Source organism: Lissotriton vulgaris, chromosome 1_1 (genome assembly GCF_964263255.1).
Source record: "Lissotriton vulgaris chromosome 1_1, aLisVul1.2, whole genome shotgun sequence".
Lineage (NCBI taxonomy): Eukaryota > Metazoa > Chordata > Amphibia > Caudata > Salamandridae > Lissotriton > Lissotriton vulgaris.
The window spans coordinates 1,481,560,267-1,481,577,036 of record NC_141685.1 but is presented as its reverse complement, the minus strand read 5'-3'; the positions used below and the strand labels follow the sequence as shown (position 1 = coordinate 1,481,577,036).

Here is a 16,770-nt window from a genome sequence, read left to right as displayed (position 1 = left end):
TAGTTTTAGTTTGTGTAACCTGGTCGGAGTCCAATGAAGAAGTTTAATTGTGAAAAATCTTGTCTCTTTAGGTGCACTTGTCTTCTGCTACAGCAGTTATTTTAGGTGCGGCGGACAACAAGGGGTTCTTAACCTAGAGCCCAAGCGAGCCCTCTCATTGTTCAGTTCGTATTATTAGCACCTCCTTTTGTTCCAGGTATTTGTACGTGTTTGGCCAAGAAGCATTCGAAAGCATTATACAGCTGCTACTGCGCGTAACCCCACAACTTTCTTTCCTTCATCATAGTTCCAATACTTTTTTGCACTTAGAATACTGGACTATAAGGATGCCGTATATAATAACTGGTTTTCATTCGCTGGTATTTTAAGATTTTAGCAGCTAATTAGCGCGAAAGATATCACTGCTGACACAGAACATTCCTCTTTAATCGGGCAACTGACGGGTCCTCTTTAAGTTTAAGGTCCCTTGTAAGGAGAACACGCAGCTCTCAGCCTAAAATGACTTTCTACACGTATGCCCTGCTACTCGTGGGCTTCAGGGCTTTTCCTTTTGTCCCACTTGAAGCAACTCCATCCTTGCCGGTGCCACCTGGTCCGATCCTTTTCCTCCCCTTTTTCCTCCCCCTTACCTAACTGGACATGTCCTTTGTATATATATATATATAGAGAGATAACTCTAACCACTAGTATATGTAGTAGACCTTTGTACTCTCTGCCATTCCTATGTGATTCTTAGAGTTTGTCCATTTGCATCTCTTCCTTGAGTGACTTTACAACGTGTACATTTGCAATTGTTTCTGTTTGTATCTTTTCCTTGTGTGACTTTACAACTTGTACATCTGCAATTTTTTTCTGTTTGTATCTTTCATGTAATCCTAAATCCTTATGTATTGCAACAGGTTTTTTTGTAAAGCGCTCTGATACCTTCGGGTTATTTTCGCGCTATAAAAAATCGCATTAAATAAAATAAATAAATAAAAATAAAATAAACTTCAGAGGCGGTGGTTGGACACAACTCTGCAATGGCCACCGCTGCGGGCAACAACTTACAAAGCGCTCTGTCATGCAGGCTGTCAACGGCCACGCTGAAAAACTATTTGGTTTCTAGTCGGCCGGTTTCGCTGGTGCACGCTTCCGGCGAGTGTGCGCGCGGGGTGCACTGGGATTGTAGCTGGTACCGGAAGTGGGAAGCTGCTGTGTAATCCTATGGTGCCCGAGTTCGGAGTCAGACTCCTGAGTCCAAGCAGTATTGTGACACGAACGACGTCTTCGGAGCCTCACCATGCCCGACTACCTAGGAGATGACCAGCGCAAGACCAAGGAGGAGGAAAAAGAGGATCAGCCCATCCGAGGTCAGGGGGAGCCTTCGTTTACTATTTGTGTATGGGATTAGTCAGATAAGCAGCACCCTTCATTGGGGAGGGCGAGATCAGTCAGGAGGTGATTATGGGCGGTACTCACTTGTGGAGGGACGATTCAAGTCATGGGAGTGGGCGAAAAGTCCTAATGTAATAACATTGTTTGTATGTGATAGGAAAGAGACATCCAACTTGGAATGGGCCATCAAGAAAGACCAGGGTGGTCCTATCACTTCGTTATCTAGTTAACTGTTTGGAGTAATGGGCTTTCTTGTGGCAGTCTCTTCCATTCTAGGTGTTGTTCTTAGTTTACTTTCTCATTCGACTAACTCACGTGTTATCGGTGATTTATAGAATGACATTTCAGCGCCGCAAACAGTGTCCATCATGTCTTGGGGTTCGGGTTGCCACATTTCTAAGAGAAAAATACCGGACATTTGCTGTTGTTTAGAGTCTGTAAAGGCCCGGACTTCATACTAAATAGGACTTTAAACAAAATCGGATGTATTCCTTTCTAATATGAATTCTCTGCTTTTGTTCATTTAAATTATTAGCCAGGGATCTATGACGCGGCTCTAGAACACATTTAAAAGAGGTTGCTGTTTGAAGCATGTGCACATAAGGGCTAAAAATACCGACTTTAGGCGATTTATCTTAATTTTTGTATTCCGTCCGGGACAAAAATAGCGGCGTTGACGGCAGAAAACCTTCCAGGCGACAACCCTACTTGTGATGTGTTGTAATCAATAAAGGATGTCCGGTTCCAAGGTAAATTTGTTAAGCAGGGTGTCCTCTCTGATTATGTGAAGTAAAGGGAAGTACCAGGGCATTTGATGTTAGTAGGGCCCTTATTCTATTTAGGATGAAAGGACAAGGCACAGCTCATGATGAGGCCTCTTGACTAGGGGGCCACTGTGATGGTATAAATGTGGAGATTCTGTACTTCTACACAATCTTCTGTTACCGTGCACTTAGAGTGATTTGTTGTTACCGCTTAGTGATAAGGCAGAAACGTCTGACACATTACCACTGGCTTAAAACCGGTAGTGAATCCGCACATTTATGTTGTCAAATTACTACCAGTTATCACCCTTTATGACCTAAACTCCTTAGTAAAGGGATGAGGGGTGGTAATATTAAACCCCCACCCTGCGGTAACATCATTACACCATCGGGCTGTTAAGACATACTTTTCTACACCTCTAACATTCAGTGACTGAGCAGATAGTACAGAGTGGGCAAATCGTCTGAATTGACTGGGGCCTGCCTAACCAAAGTAAAGGTGGAAATTACTTGTCAAAGCGACTGCATACCCCTCTTCCAGTTTACTGTGCCTAAAAAGACAGCCAGGTTTCACCCCACCACCACTCCCTTAAAAAAACATAAAACGCCTATCCAAAACTGTCTGCGCCTCAGTCTAGAGTAGACCTTTGTACTATCCCACCTTGATGAGGGTAAGTGTCTACTGACAGACCTACCTGAGCCCCCTTAATTTTATCACAATAAACAGCGTTCCTAGTCAGCAGCTCGTCTGTCAAAAGGTAAACAGAAATACGGGCACATCATAAACATCATGGCAGATCTTGCTTGGCTTCTGTACACACGTTCATCATGTTTACAGACTGCTCTTTTATTTTTAAAGTCACAGATTCCTAAAATGTAGCTAACTCGATCTCTCTGGGACTCCACGCTACCCTAGCTAAACCCTCCCCTATCTGAACCTGAGTGCCACAAAAATGAATAGATCTGGAGATTAGTCATCTTCTATTCGCAAGGAATGCCACTTTATGGTTGGCACCTAGTTTCAGACTTGCCCTCCAGGGAAAACACATGTCCGTTTTCAGCTGTACTTTTTGTTTCGGAGCACCATGTGGATTTTTAAAAAATGTAGAATTGATATGTTGCTATCTTCTGGGCGTATGACACCAGCAGTTATATTCAAATATTTGTAACATAATTTTTTTTCTGGTCATGGTCCCATTCTTGCGGTTGTCTAGGGTGTACTTCCTAAAGAAATCTGTGATGGAAGCTCAACACTTCTCTGTTGCATGTTCAAGAGGCTGTAGACAAGATAAGGATCCAACCTGTTTCTTATTTTGTACTAGAGAGGCTCCAGATAACATTTTAAACTCAAGTTTATTAAAAAACAATAGCTACAATACATAACAAAAATATATAATGCTAACTGCACTTGGTACTCAATCTTCAACTGACAGATAAAACATGTAGCATAATCTAAAATGAAATTGCAAGAAGCATTCTACATAGAACACAGCCATAAGATGTCCTCACTATTAAAGATTGTAACTGTTTAGAGTGTTTTCAACGCAACTTCATGGTAAAAGGCGGAGAATGGAGAATTCAATATTTTAGAGTACAAACATCCATTCTCCGTTGTCCTTCATACTAAACAAGGTTAATTGGAGTTAATGATAGGAAAAATCACTCCAAAAGTAGATTTTTATATGGTAAATCACCAATTCTTATACCTCTGAAGATGAGCGATTTGTTAGCTGATCACAGCTGTTGAAATTTATAATCAAAGTAGAACAAATTTATAGCACCAAGGGCATAAACCTTGGGGTAAATGTGTAAAGGTTTAGCCATGTGCAGACATCCTCCCTTTACTGCAAAGCCATCTGCAATTAGGGAAATCTTTGACAAATGTCACAAACACCTTTTCAGGTTAATAGCTACAAGCTGAAGTTGTTGCCGCGACCTATTGGTCTGATGCCAGCTCCCCGGCTGCTGCGGTGTCTCTCTTGCTGACTTGTGACTCAGCCTCTTAGTCCATTTTCTAACACTTTTGGCAATTTGGTTTTATTGCTGTAACTTTTATTGTATTCTCTCAGTAACAGTATCTGTTTTTGACTTTATTTGTTGCTGTTTGTTCTTTGCGCCACTCCTGCCATTTTCTTTCTATCCCAACTTCTTCCCGGCCCAGCGCCCCCCAACTGCCAGGATTTCTTTATAGAGGCAGCAGCACGTCTCTAGTGAGCAGATCCTCCACCTCGTCGTATGTGGGCCAGCTTCCCAGCTGCTGCGGAATTGCTCTTAATGACTTTGGTGACTCAGCCTCTTAATCCTTTTTCTAACATTGTTGGCAATTGTTTGACAGTTTCCTTTATTTGCAGAGTTACTTAAAACCATTGCAATACATGCAAAATAAAACCATATATAAAATATTCGACCACCATAATAAAATGTCATTATACCGAAAATGTAAAACGCTTCTGTAGCTTTACAATGTTAAAATACAAATTTAGCCATACGGGAGCAACCTATGTAAGTAACACGGTCGCCTATATTGATTAGTGCTCCCACTGCGTAGATTAATAGACCAAATACTCCCATGCCCAACTGTTTTAGTGTCAGTTTGGCATTTTTGCCTGGGCCGCTTCGAGAAATCATACTAATCTAGTATTCATTTGTGGTGATGCGGGGTTGAAGCAGGCCAAAACTGCCTGCCTCCTTGTCCGGATCTCCCTTTGATTAAAGGGAATCTTTAGCAGATGCCTCCTTTCTTGGAGCATCTCCGTGCAAGAGCAGATGGTGTGAATGATGTCCCCCTGTCCGGTTTTGCACAGTCTGCATACTGTGAAAGTCTGCACCCTTCTCCATGGAGGAAGGTGCTGCGTACATGGTATCACTCCGAGACGTAACTTTAGGAATTTTAATTTCAGTGCTTTTGAGTAGCCCAGGTTAAAATATTGTTGCGGGACTAGGGTCTTGTACGAGTTCAAAGTCATCCAAGCATGCGCTCAGACAGAAAAAGCAGCTTTATCCTCCACCAGTGATTGTATTTTCAGCGACTTCCACACTCCTATTTTTAAAGCTGAATGGTGACAATGTGTGACCCATAAGGGCGATAGACCTGTGTTTTTGTCAGAGCCTCCTGAAGGTACAGCCTTGCGGGCAAATTCTCCCTCTGTTGTAGATCTTGCCACAGGAGGTGGTTTAATGTGTTAGGTTTGATGTTCTGATTTTGTTCCAACAATTGATGTATACTCCATAGCTGGCCCAGGTTTGCTTTATCAGACCAAACTCTAGTTGGATTTGCGCCAGTGAGGTCTAGTTCGGGAGGCTGAACATAGTTCTGTATGCTTTTGCAAGCGTTTTGTCCAGAAGATTGGTATCTCTCCCGCGCAGTGCTTCGCTACCATACGTAATAGAAGGCAGGATTTTGGCTCGTGCTACCAATAGGAGAGAGCTTAGTGTTGGGCCCAGTAGTTTGGCTGATGAACCTTTCATGATTAAGGCAAGGATCATCCCTTTCCTTTTGATCTCTTCTTGTTGTCGGGTAAATGATCCTTCTTTGTCTAAGTAGACTCCCAGATGCTTATAAGCCTCCGCATGTTCAATGAGTTTGTCGCCCAGATGCCATAGGTAGCTCTTTTTTCGTTTGCTATTGATTGTCATGGTCCTGTTTTTTTTAGGTTTATTGAAAGGCTATTTTCTTCTACGTAGACCTGCAGACCATTAAGAAGATGTTGCAAGCCAACTGCCGTGTGGCTGAGTAGGACTACGTCATTCGCGTATAGTAGCCAAGAGGCTTCACCACACTGGAATCAAAGGAGGCACCCTAAAGTGGATAGCCTCTTTCCTCTCTGGAAGAACCCAGAGAATTTGCCTTCCTTACTTCACCTCGGAACCTAAGAGCACCATCTGTGGCGTCCCTCGAGGTTTGTCCCGCGGCCCCACCTTTTTCAACACCTCCATGACCTCCTTGGCCAACATAGTCAGATCACATTACCTGAATATTTTATCCTATGTGGATGATATCCTGCTCATCATTTTGCTATCAGAAGACCCCTCTGCCAAGCTGACCAACTTCTGCATGTGCACGACGAGCATTGCCGACAGGATGAGAACTGCCTAAAACTCAACACAGACAAAACAGAAGTGGGAATCTTCGGGAACAACACCTCCACGTGAAATGATGCCTGGTGAACCCTGAACTAGGACCCTCACCCTCTGTGAACGATCACTCCCGAAATCTTGTCATCATCCTGGAAAGTAAGCTCACCATGAAAAGAAAGATCAGCGTAGTATCATCTACCTGCTTCCTCACCCTTCGCATGCTCCGCAAGATCTTCAAGTGGCTTCCCATCACCACCAGACAGTTACACAAGCCCTTGTCACCAGCCGACTGGACTACAGCAATGCACTCCACGTAGCAGACACCTTGCACCTCCTCAAGATACTGCAAACCATACAGAACTCAGCGTCCAGACTCATGCTAGACCTCCCGAAGCAGACCCACATCACCCTACACCTCAAGAAGCTCCACTGGCTCCCCATTCAGAAGAAATGCTAGTTTAAGATGTTGATTCAGATCTTCAAAGCTCTCCCTAACCAGTATACATCAACCACCACCTTAACTTCCCCCTTTACTCCATACACCTGCGCTCCTCCTCCCTCTGCCTCACCCACACCTTCTGCATCCACCGTAGCAACAGCGGAGGATGATTTTTCTCCTACCTTGCTGCTTAGTCCTGGAACAACCTCCCATTTCACCTCAGGACCTCATCCTCTCTGTTTGAATTCAGAAAAGGACTCCAGACCAGCGTGAAATACCGACGGACAGAGCGGGGCCTCATATTCCCGAGCGGATGCCGTGCGAGGTGAGGCTAATCTCCACGCAATGCGCGGATTGAGATAGAATACACATCTTTCCCATGAACATTGGGGCTCCAGGTTCATGGTAGATATAAGTACTGCTAATTTTTCTTACTTTAATTTTCTTGTGCACAATCACTCTTTTTTGTTGCAGTAGCTTACCATCTAAGGTCCTGATGAAAGCCGGACAATATGTCCAATTCGGCTGAAACATATTGACCGACCATTCTGCACAGCGCCATAGTGTAGTCATAGGTTTCAACTACCTGGCGTGATTTTAACTTTAGCACTCAGACAATTCCAATTAAACAAACTTTTTGTCTGAGACGTTAATTTTATGTTTCCACTATAGCACTGCACTACACACCCTGAGCACCACCCTACGAGTAACAGTTTGGCTAGAGTGTACGTTCTGCATCCATATCCGCACCATCAGCCGATGGTTTGGGCGGTTGGTTGGATGTTCTTACAAATATCCCATACGATGAAATTCTGCCAAATAGGTGGTCTGATGGGAATATCTCAGCCAATTGATACTCCAGTTGGATTCACTTTAGCCTACTCTCACAGCCATTAGTGCAGCGACACATCTTTGACCGGTCATTCTAGTAGTTTTGCTATTCATCGAGAAATCTTGAGATCACAAATAATGATAACACCTACTTTGGCGCACAGTCTGGGTTGCCAGATGAGTCCGTGGAGAGCAAGCCCTCGGTTTGGTTTCCTTTTCCAATTTGCCGATTGTGACCCCCCCTACTAGTCCGACTACAACTCCCAGAATGCACCTAATTAGTTAAAAACAATATCACAAGCCTGATAACAACAGTGAATCCATGTATATAGCGTTTCACACTACAGAGAACACGCTGTAGCGCTTTCGATGGACTTTTTAGCAGCTTTTTATGATATCTGAGTTGAGTGCGCTGTCCCAGTTGGGTAACAAAAGTCAGACTTCATAAACATCATTAACCTTGGCATGGATATACGGAAAGGCACATCAACTAATTGAACTGTATTTCAGAATCAAGGAAAAGTTAGCCGTCCACAAGTGCCAGATCCGAAGCACGCCGATAATAGAAAGTAGCTTGCAAACATACAATGCATTCCACACACAAACACGCAATTGTTTTAAAAAAAAAAGTGCAGCAAGCTAATAATAAACCTACTGTGTTACGCTGCCGGTAAGAGATCCAATCCTGCTATGCGTGGCTAAAAGGAGACCGGGCGGCAACAAGGAGGGATTGACATGCCTTCGGTGCAATGATTGCACTGCCTTTGGCATAATTTGTGAAGCCAAACAATGCTCACGAATGCAAACTGAAGGCGGAGATGGGACACAGCTTTCGGGATCCATATTGATTCCAAGAACCCCTCTGCATGGCGAGACCAGCGCATGCGCTGCTTTCGCCAAGCCAAGACCTAAAAAGTACGACACGTTTTTACATGGCTTAACAGTAAAAAAAAAAAACTTTGTGTTTTTGCTGTGGAAAGGCTAGTAGCCTCATTTGTGAGTACATGGTTACGCGCTGCCAACAATAGTATCCCCATTTGTGAGTACAGGGTTACGTCCTGCCAACAAAGCTGTGCTAACTTCTGAATTGGACTACTAAGGTTGGTACTTCAGGGTATCAAAAGAATCGTTACATTTAACCTGACTTAAAGCCCAAGTTGATTTTAATGTAACTTCTAAGTAAATGGCAAATCTAGAAAGTTACCACTCTGTTGCCCATGTTTTCCTTTGATTGTTTATGGTTGTTGGCTACAAGACAGCCTTCTGCCCTCCTGTGGGAGATGTGAACGACTGTCGGGAAAGGAACCTCTCCCTTTTATGAAGGCCAAAGAGGGTTAGAGCCCAGAAGGCGAGCTTCAAAGGGGAGACCACCTATGAAGGACAAATGGGGAATGCGCACAAGAGGGGCTGCTCTTTTGTTCTGGTGGTGAAGTTGACTTTGGGGACAGAGAGGGAGAAACTGTTGCCATAACAAGTTTCCCATTGGCGTTTGGCACTCTGGTAGCTACAACTGTAGGCTGGGTTGCCAAGCTCCACATACCAAGGGAAGGGTTCTGCCATCTTGGGAGTAAGCAGAATATTGTGTTCCGGTATAGCTAGATGCCACACTTTGGCTAGTACTTACCGCACCCCGCGAGGGCAAGTCCTGGACATAAAAGTGGCACCCCTGAAACTCAGACCTCAGATCACTTCTGCACAGGAGAGAGGACCGAAGGACTACTCCCTTGCAGTTTCCTGGACCCAGCAAAGAGAGGCTGCACCAAAGACTGGGCTGTACCTGCTGCTACCTGGGCTAGCAAAGAGAGGACTGTTACGGGATGCCCTGCTTGAGGAAAAGCAGCCTCGAGCCCTGGACAGAAGAGATGGCCCCAGGAAGACCCTCTTACCAGATCAGCATCCTGTATCCCTTACATCAGGACCCCTCCATTAATGTCTATAGAGGATCGCCCATAGAGCTTGAACTGTAGATTACTTTGACTCAAATGTAACTGTTCTGTTACTCGCTCTCTGTCATAGTTGGTCTCCCAAACCAGGCCCTAATAGTCGCACTCAACTTTATAAAGTTTTCATAAGTAACCGCTAACTGCAGTAGTTGTCGATGTTTGTTTGCAATTGGAATGAAAAGCAGTGATTTATTATTTGCTTAATAATGTATATCTGTGATGGTGGGCGGACTGCAGGCTGGAAAAGCAAGCGCGGAGGCCGAATATAGTGGGCGATGTTATTTATTCAAAAACAAGGTAACCAACAAGGTACGCGCCACATAACATATAGTCCAGGTAAGGGATCCGAGGTCGGGTAGAGGGCTTGTGTCCGGTTCCTTTCTTCAGGTTCGTCTCTGGGGTCCTTCGTCGGGGAGGTACCTCGGAGGGCAATAAGAGACAAAGAAAGGACCTGTTAGTCTGGTCGGTAACTCTATACAATGCTTCCACCGTCAACCGGGTAGTGAGGGAGAGAAAGGAATGACTGTGAGGAAGGAGGGGGGAGGGGGCGGTATCCAGAAGGGAGGTAGGGTGAGAGCGAGTCAAGTGAAATCGTGACGGGCAGGGGTTTCACACAGTGAGGTGCTATACAACTAATATACAGTGCGACGAAGTGGCTAGGGGATAGTCTATACATATAGTATATACAACGAGCACCTAGCGAGCTCTCAGGTGGAATTACGGTACTCACACGGTCCGCCGTGACTCTCCGCTGAGTCACGGCCGCTCTTCAGCCACCTCCTCGGGTCTCCACCAATCCTCCGTCCACACGTCTTCTTCGGTTGCCTCGTCTCCGTCTCCAGCTCCGGTTCGAGTGTCCTGCCACGATACTCCAACGTCGGTCGTCTGCCAGCTCTCGGCTTTTACCTGTTCCGACGCTGCCACGGGGTTGGAACTTCCGGGGTTAGAGGGTTGTCCTTCCTGTGGTCGAAAGTCACTGATTGGCTCCTGCAAGAGAGAGGAAGGCGGAGTTCCGTTGGACATGGCTGTAGCGCCTATGTTCGTTACTGTCATGGGGAAATGGTCGCGGCGCCGCAGTCCTGGCGGGAAGGAAGCTGATAAAGGTGTGTGGGAGTGTTCGTAGGATAGGGGGCTCCGGGACTCCGTCTTACAATATCTCTAAAATCCTCCTGTGGATTTGGTTTGTTTTGGTGTCTAAAATGAATAAAAATAGAGCTATTTTTCTGAACTGGTGTTGGATTTCCTTTGTGTCGGATTTCCTTCTTATCCAACAGTTCGGGTACTTCTAAATGGTTTGCACTTGTTCCTTTGACAAAGCCTGACTGCTCGAAGCCACAGTTACCCAGAACTGAGCAAGCTTTTTCAAATGAGCTTGACTGAACTCAAAACAAACAAGTTTGCGTGTTTTATTATACACAGAGCTCTCTAAACCACAGCATAAAACAAACTGCTTTCGTCACAATTGGCATGATCACAAAATGTCATTTTTAAGCGAGTGAATAACTCCCTTCACTATGATTCATACTAAAGTTCCTACAATCCAATCAGACCAGGATTGATGTTCCAACCATAATCTAGCCCTCTTAATTAGGGCCATTTCTACAAAAATAAATGCAATTTTAAGGAAGATTACCTGTTTTTAATGCAACCTCTACTCCTCCACCTGTTAATATTCCAAACAAATTGCTCCGAATGGTATAAACTTGAATTTGGATAGTAAACCACCAAGACATGCCTTTTGAGCAGTGCAGTGTGTCATCTTCAATGGAAGTTATCAAATTTACCAGTTTATGACAGTGTCAGGTGACCTTTTCGACTCAGCATGTTATCTGATGGTTGTTCAGTCATGACCAAATTGGATTAAAGAAGAATCATCAAGAACATCAAATTGAATCATTAGTATTAATATTGGAACCAAAAATGCATAGAATTTTTTTAGAGATATGACTGTGCAAAATTTGGATTCCCATGTACTTCCTACTGAAACTGAAGTGTTTTTGTTGGAGAACATTTGATCAGGCAGAATAATAGCACCTCATTTTGGCTACATTGGCACTTTAAAAGAGTTTGATACATATGGTACATTGCCATGGATGGGAAGTAGTTTGTGCATGCTATCTACTAAAAGATCCACTTTAGACGAACACAAGCAACTGCAATCAGCTCTTTCTTAAACACATCCAATAGTAATGCATGTCTATCACAGTTTTGAGTATTTAGGGGGCTTACCCACAAAGGCTTTTTATAGTATGGAAATGAGTACTCTTGGATATATTTTTACTTGCCTTTGTAAATTTGCCTGGATCACGGACAATGAGAATATAATGGTGCTAATTGGGGCATATCTATATACATTTACCCTTTTTTAAAATTTGTTATTGTTTTTTTAATGTGAGGTCACCAGCTTTCACTTCGTTGTGGATGAAAACCATAGGCTAACCAGACTTGCTGGGATTCCCCAGGACTGTGAGTAGCTAGACCTAATGGGTACTATGACTCTTGTGGTCTGTTGAAAAAAGACTTGCCATTGTTGGCTATTTGTTTGCTGGTTCCACTTTCACATGTACCACTCAATCTTGAAGATCGTGGTTTAGTTCACTTCTGTAGAACTGCTATGCTGAGTTATTCTGTCATATTCATATTTCCTGGCAGCATCACCACCCCAATGGTATTTCTTTGTCTATTTAATTATTTTGTAACTTGGAGTAAGGGACCGCTAGAATAAACCTGATCCTGGTACCCTTTACCCCAATTTTAACACCCATAAAAACGTCTACATAATACTGGCCCCTCACCCACACTTCACCCATACGGCAGTTGGAAAAAGATGTCTGCCAAAGAGACCCTCTTTGAGGTGTTGCCCGTTGGGTATTGCACCGCCGACCCAACGAGGAGCATTGCCGATGATGAAGCAGGACACCTTCAAGGGTGTGTGAGGCCATTATATCCAACAAATTGGATACCCAAGCGTTCTATCACTACGCACTGGTGTCACCAACACCAAACTTTCACCTGTAATAGGAACAGCCGGGCACCTTTTGTACTTCATAACAATTGGGGCGAACACCTAGCTGGACCTACCACTCCCTCTGAGAGTGGCAAACCCGCCCCCTCACTGTCTTACTTCTTTGAAAACATATTTAATTATTACCAGTCCCCAAAATGCAGTGCATGCTTTTCTGTTGGTACTGTGCTTAAAACTCATTTATCCTCCGGCAATGATAATACAGTTAAAGGTGGTCATTCTCCTTCTTCTTGGTGTTATAGAGCAATTACTGCCACAGACCCAGCTGTGTAACCTTACTCTTCCATTGACAGCTCCTGTTCTTTTATGTTTGTAAACATTTAACTGTTGCCAGAAATCATTATTTACTAACCGATGATCACACTTTGCCTGGCAGTTCATACTCCTATTTACTGCTGTATTGTATTAGTTTAGACTGCCCCAGTTTGTCCATGTTCTGAATGATTGTCGATTCTGAGTGATCTCTTTATTACATGCTCACGGCTTCTAATGTGGTGGAAGTCTAAGGTATCCTGGTAATGTATGACTAGACCATTCAGAGAATATGAAAATAAATCAGAATTTCTCTCTCCCTCTGGGATAATCTTGGTGGTTCTAAAACAAGCAGCAGGCATTGCTGTAGTGTATTTACTTTTCAATAAAGCTATAGCTTACTTTTTTCTCTCATTCCTTTTACTGTCCAGATGCAGGGTGCCAGAGCTGGACTTGAGGCATGCTTTTCTCTCTTCCCCATGTCTAGTAAAAGTAACTTTGTATTTTCTCAGTGCTTGGATCCCTTCAGGTCTGCTCTGGTCCCAACTCTTATTCTGGGGTACATATACACCAACCATAGGGATACCAAGGAATTTCCTTGTCTAAACCTTTAAGCCAGTTTGTTAACTATTATATGTGACTCTTGGATGCTGTTAAAGAGAGGACTGAGTTACTTGTGTCGCTGCAATACAATATGAATCAAAACACTCCCCATAAAGAAGCTCTTGAAAGGAAGTTTATTTTAACAAGCAATAGAACACACGGTTCCAATAAAATAATTCTTATTGCTAAACAGTGGAAAAAAATCTGAATTTGTTTGATTTCTTTGGCAGAATAGCGGTGTTAAGCTAGTGCAATTCCATATGTTGATTTCAGCAATCAGTCCATCATCTCCTTGCGTTTGCTTTGTTTGCCCTAATTTGGCAGGGTATGCCCTGACGTTGGTCTCTTGCTCACTTTTACACTGGATTCAAGCTAGCATGGCTGATGAGGGGTGTTACCCCGAAACCGGTCCCAGGATGCTTGTTTCCGGTCCAGGGAAACCATGGCTTGGAAGTTCGGGCTTGACTGTGAGGAACAAGGTGAAGACTCATTTGCATATAGCTGGGTCAGCACGGGGGTGGCGAATTGAGCTAAAGAACGATGATTGATTCATCCCAGATCTGTGACTGGGGGTGAGTATCTGAAAAGTTTCAGCGCTCCGTCCATCATCTCCTTGTGTTTGCTTGGGATAAAATGAATTAAATGCAGCAGACTGAGTTCAGGAGCTTTGTAGTTTGTTAATCAAATGCTCTTCCTTGGAAGCTAATTCTGTTATGAATATTGTTGTTAAATGCAAAAAAGCTGAGCACTTCTATAAAAGAATCCATGCATTAAAAAAAAAGCAAATATTCTTCATCTTATAACAATTACATTGGGCTTTGGAATAACATCAAAGAAATGTTGATTGTGCTGAAGTTTCAGATTTTTTTGTATGCTTTGATATTAGAATCTGTAAGATGATGATCTATTGTCCTATACTATTTCTTCTTCTGCCAAGCCATAATGTTTCTTCCTATCATCTATGTTCAGGTACTTATGTACTCTTGTTTGTATTTTAGCGCTGGATGAAGGGGATATTGCATTGCTGAAAACATATGTAAGTATCATGAACATGATAAAGTACTTGAAATCTACAATTTGTTTCTCGTCAGACTTTTAAACACATGCGCTTATTTATTTTATTTGTCAGCGCAGTCCACTTTAACTTAAACGGCCGCACTACGAAACTTCTGTGTTTTTTTGGGGGGTGGAAGCGCCCCATACTGTACTTTCACTTTAATGGTGGCTCCGCCCCTTTCTTTAGACGCTGCTCGCTGTATTCAGGTTTTACGAAAAAAAACATTTGTTCAAACAAATATCTTTTTTTTGTAAAAGCGCCCCATGCTGTTATTTTACTTTATTGGCGGGCGCGTCCCTTTCTTTAGACGCGGCTCGCTGTAACCTGAGTACGGCAAGCAGTTTCTAAAGAAAGGGGCACAAGTGGTCTTGCATTTGTGAGAGTTTGATCTTTTGGCATTAGAAATGACCATGCCTTTTATATATGTGTTGGTTTTCAATACACATAAATAAAAGGCATCGTAATTTTCAATGCCAATTACCTAAACTCTTGCAAATGCAAGACCTATTGCATTGCAAATGGTTGTTTAATTTACAACTCCAGGATTGGCATCTGCTATTTAGTAAAAAAATAAAAAAAAGCCCCTTGCATCATGGCCCATAGGTGCATATGCATGGTGATGCCTGTGCACGTATTTGCCATCCTGCTGCGGTAGACACTTTTTTTTTTTTTTTTTTTTTTTTTTGCTGTTTCACATTGGCAGACACAAATTTTAGCAAACGGCATCAGTAAAAAGCAAAAAGGTTGGGTAGTGCCATTAATAGTCGAGACCTATTGGCTTTGCCAGTGTTTTTTTTTTAATTTGTTTTTTTTACCATCTCCTCCCCACCCCACCACTATTTCAATCCAGCTCCTAGCCCCTGAGAAAGAGAACCATGCAACCTGACATGACAATGGTTGGTTAACTTCAGCTATTTGATTGGAAGGTTTTGTGCATATTCCTGAAATGGCCTCGAAATTATAAGTAAAACAGAAAAAGACTTTCTGTGGAAATGTAACCATAACTACAGTCACTTTTGCAAACTGTAATTCCATTAGCACAAATGCAGCTGAAGGGATGTTATAGCTAAAAGCACTAGCCATTTCATTCACAGCCAAGTGAAGAGGTCTGCCCTGAAACGTTTGAATAAGTACCTAAGGTGTGATGGAGCGATGATGGTGGCAGAGGGTTTTCCCTAATTGTTACAGCAGATCCTGAACTTTTTTATACGTGCAGTCTCTTGGGTCCACTGACTCGCCTACAAAGTGACTTGCTCCACTGGAGATCACTGTCGCTGTCCTTATCTTGGCCGTGCGGCCCTTTTTAAAAGGTGGCCATGCCACGCTTCCCTTACTCCCTGCAAAATACACCATACAAGGTCCCGGACACCTATTTTAACACAATAGAGTGTGCAGTTAGGACCCTACTTTGGGATGGGCGACCCGCGTTGTGACCCCTAAACTTGTTGGGGGATGGAACGACGGTGGGATTGCATTACTCAAGATTCGAGCATATTACTGTGCAGCCCAACTGTTGGTTACAAACCAATGGGTTCTCCCACACCGCAATGAACCATCATGTCGGATGGTTAGATGGCTGATGGGTTATAGAAGGCCCTACATTCGAACCCTAAACATCAACCCCTCACCGGCTCAACAGCTCAAACAGTTGCCCTGTGGTATCGAGTGACAAAGAGAGTGGGATGTGAAGCTATGCTCTTATGAGAGGCTTAGAGATTGGGCAGACTCAGCTCCTTCCTGTTCTTTGAAAAATGGGCTACTTATTTCAAGGGTGGGTGACCGGTGGGCAAGGGGAAAAATAGTCCCATTTTATGATTTACAGAAAGAATACGAAATGTCAGACGCTGAGACATTTAGATACCTACAAATACTACACGCTCTGATGGCAGTCATCCAACCTAACAAAGTCCTAACAGAGGCTTTCCCTCTGGAAGATAGACTCCTAACGGACTACATGAACCGAAGGGCTATCTCCATGACATACCAAAAACGAATTAATAGCCTACCTGACCTCCTTTCGTGTCTTTGTGAACTTTGGCATGGAGACTTAGGGAACCTAGAAGATGAGGATTGTGAGGAAGCGCTCTGCTTCCCACGGGAAGTAGCCATAACATCACGACTGAAACTGATACAGCTTTTTTCATTTTGTTCCGGAATATATTAAACATACAGAGGGTGGTGAATGAAGAATGCCAGCCGCCGGCGTGTAATCAAGGCTTCTAGTGTGCGGTGTTCGGTTAGGGCTGTCGAGGGCTCCCCGTCTGATCCGCATTCTGTGTATCCGTTTCATTCCCGCTCGGTGACATCACCTGTGCTCTTGCGGGCCCGGGGTGTCAGCTAACGCATTACAAGCCCTGAAACCCGGAGATAGGGCCTCAGGGTGCTTTATCTCAAGAGCTTTA

At 43.6% G+C, this 16,770-nt stretch overlaps 1 protein-coding gene across 1 annotated transcript in view; it reads left to right on the top strand.

Annotated features, from left to right (window-relative positions):
• Positions 1-1,159: 1,159 nt before the first annotated feature.
• PSMC2 (proteasome 26S subunit, ATPase 2) overlaps positions 1,160-16,770 on the top strand; it is a 110,237-nt gene continuing 94,626 nt past the window's right edge. The window contains exons 1-2 of the mRNA XM_086967332.1: positions 1,160-1,352; positions 14,310-14,347. Coding sequence (XP_086823458.1) covers positions 1,283-1,352; positions 14,310-14,347 — 108 coding nt within the window. The 5' untranslated portion in view covers positions 1,160-1,282. The remainder of the gene's footprint in view (positions 1,353-14,309; positions 14,348-16,770) is intronic.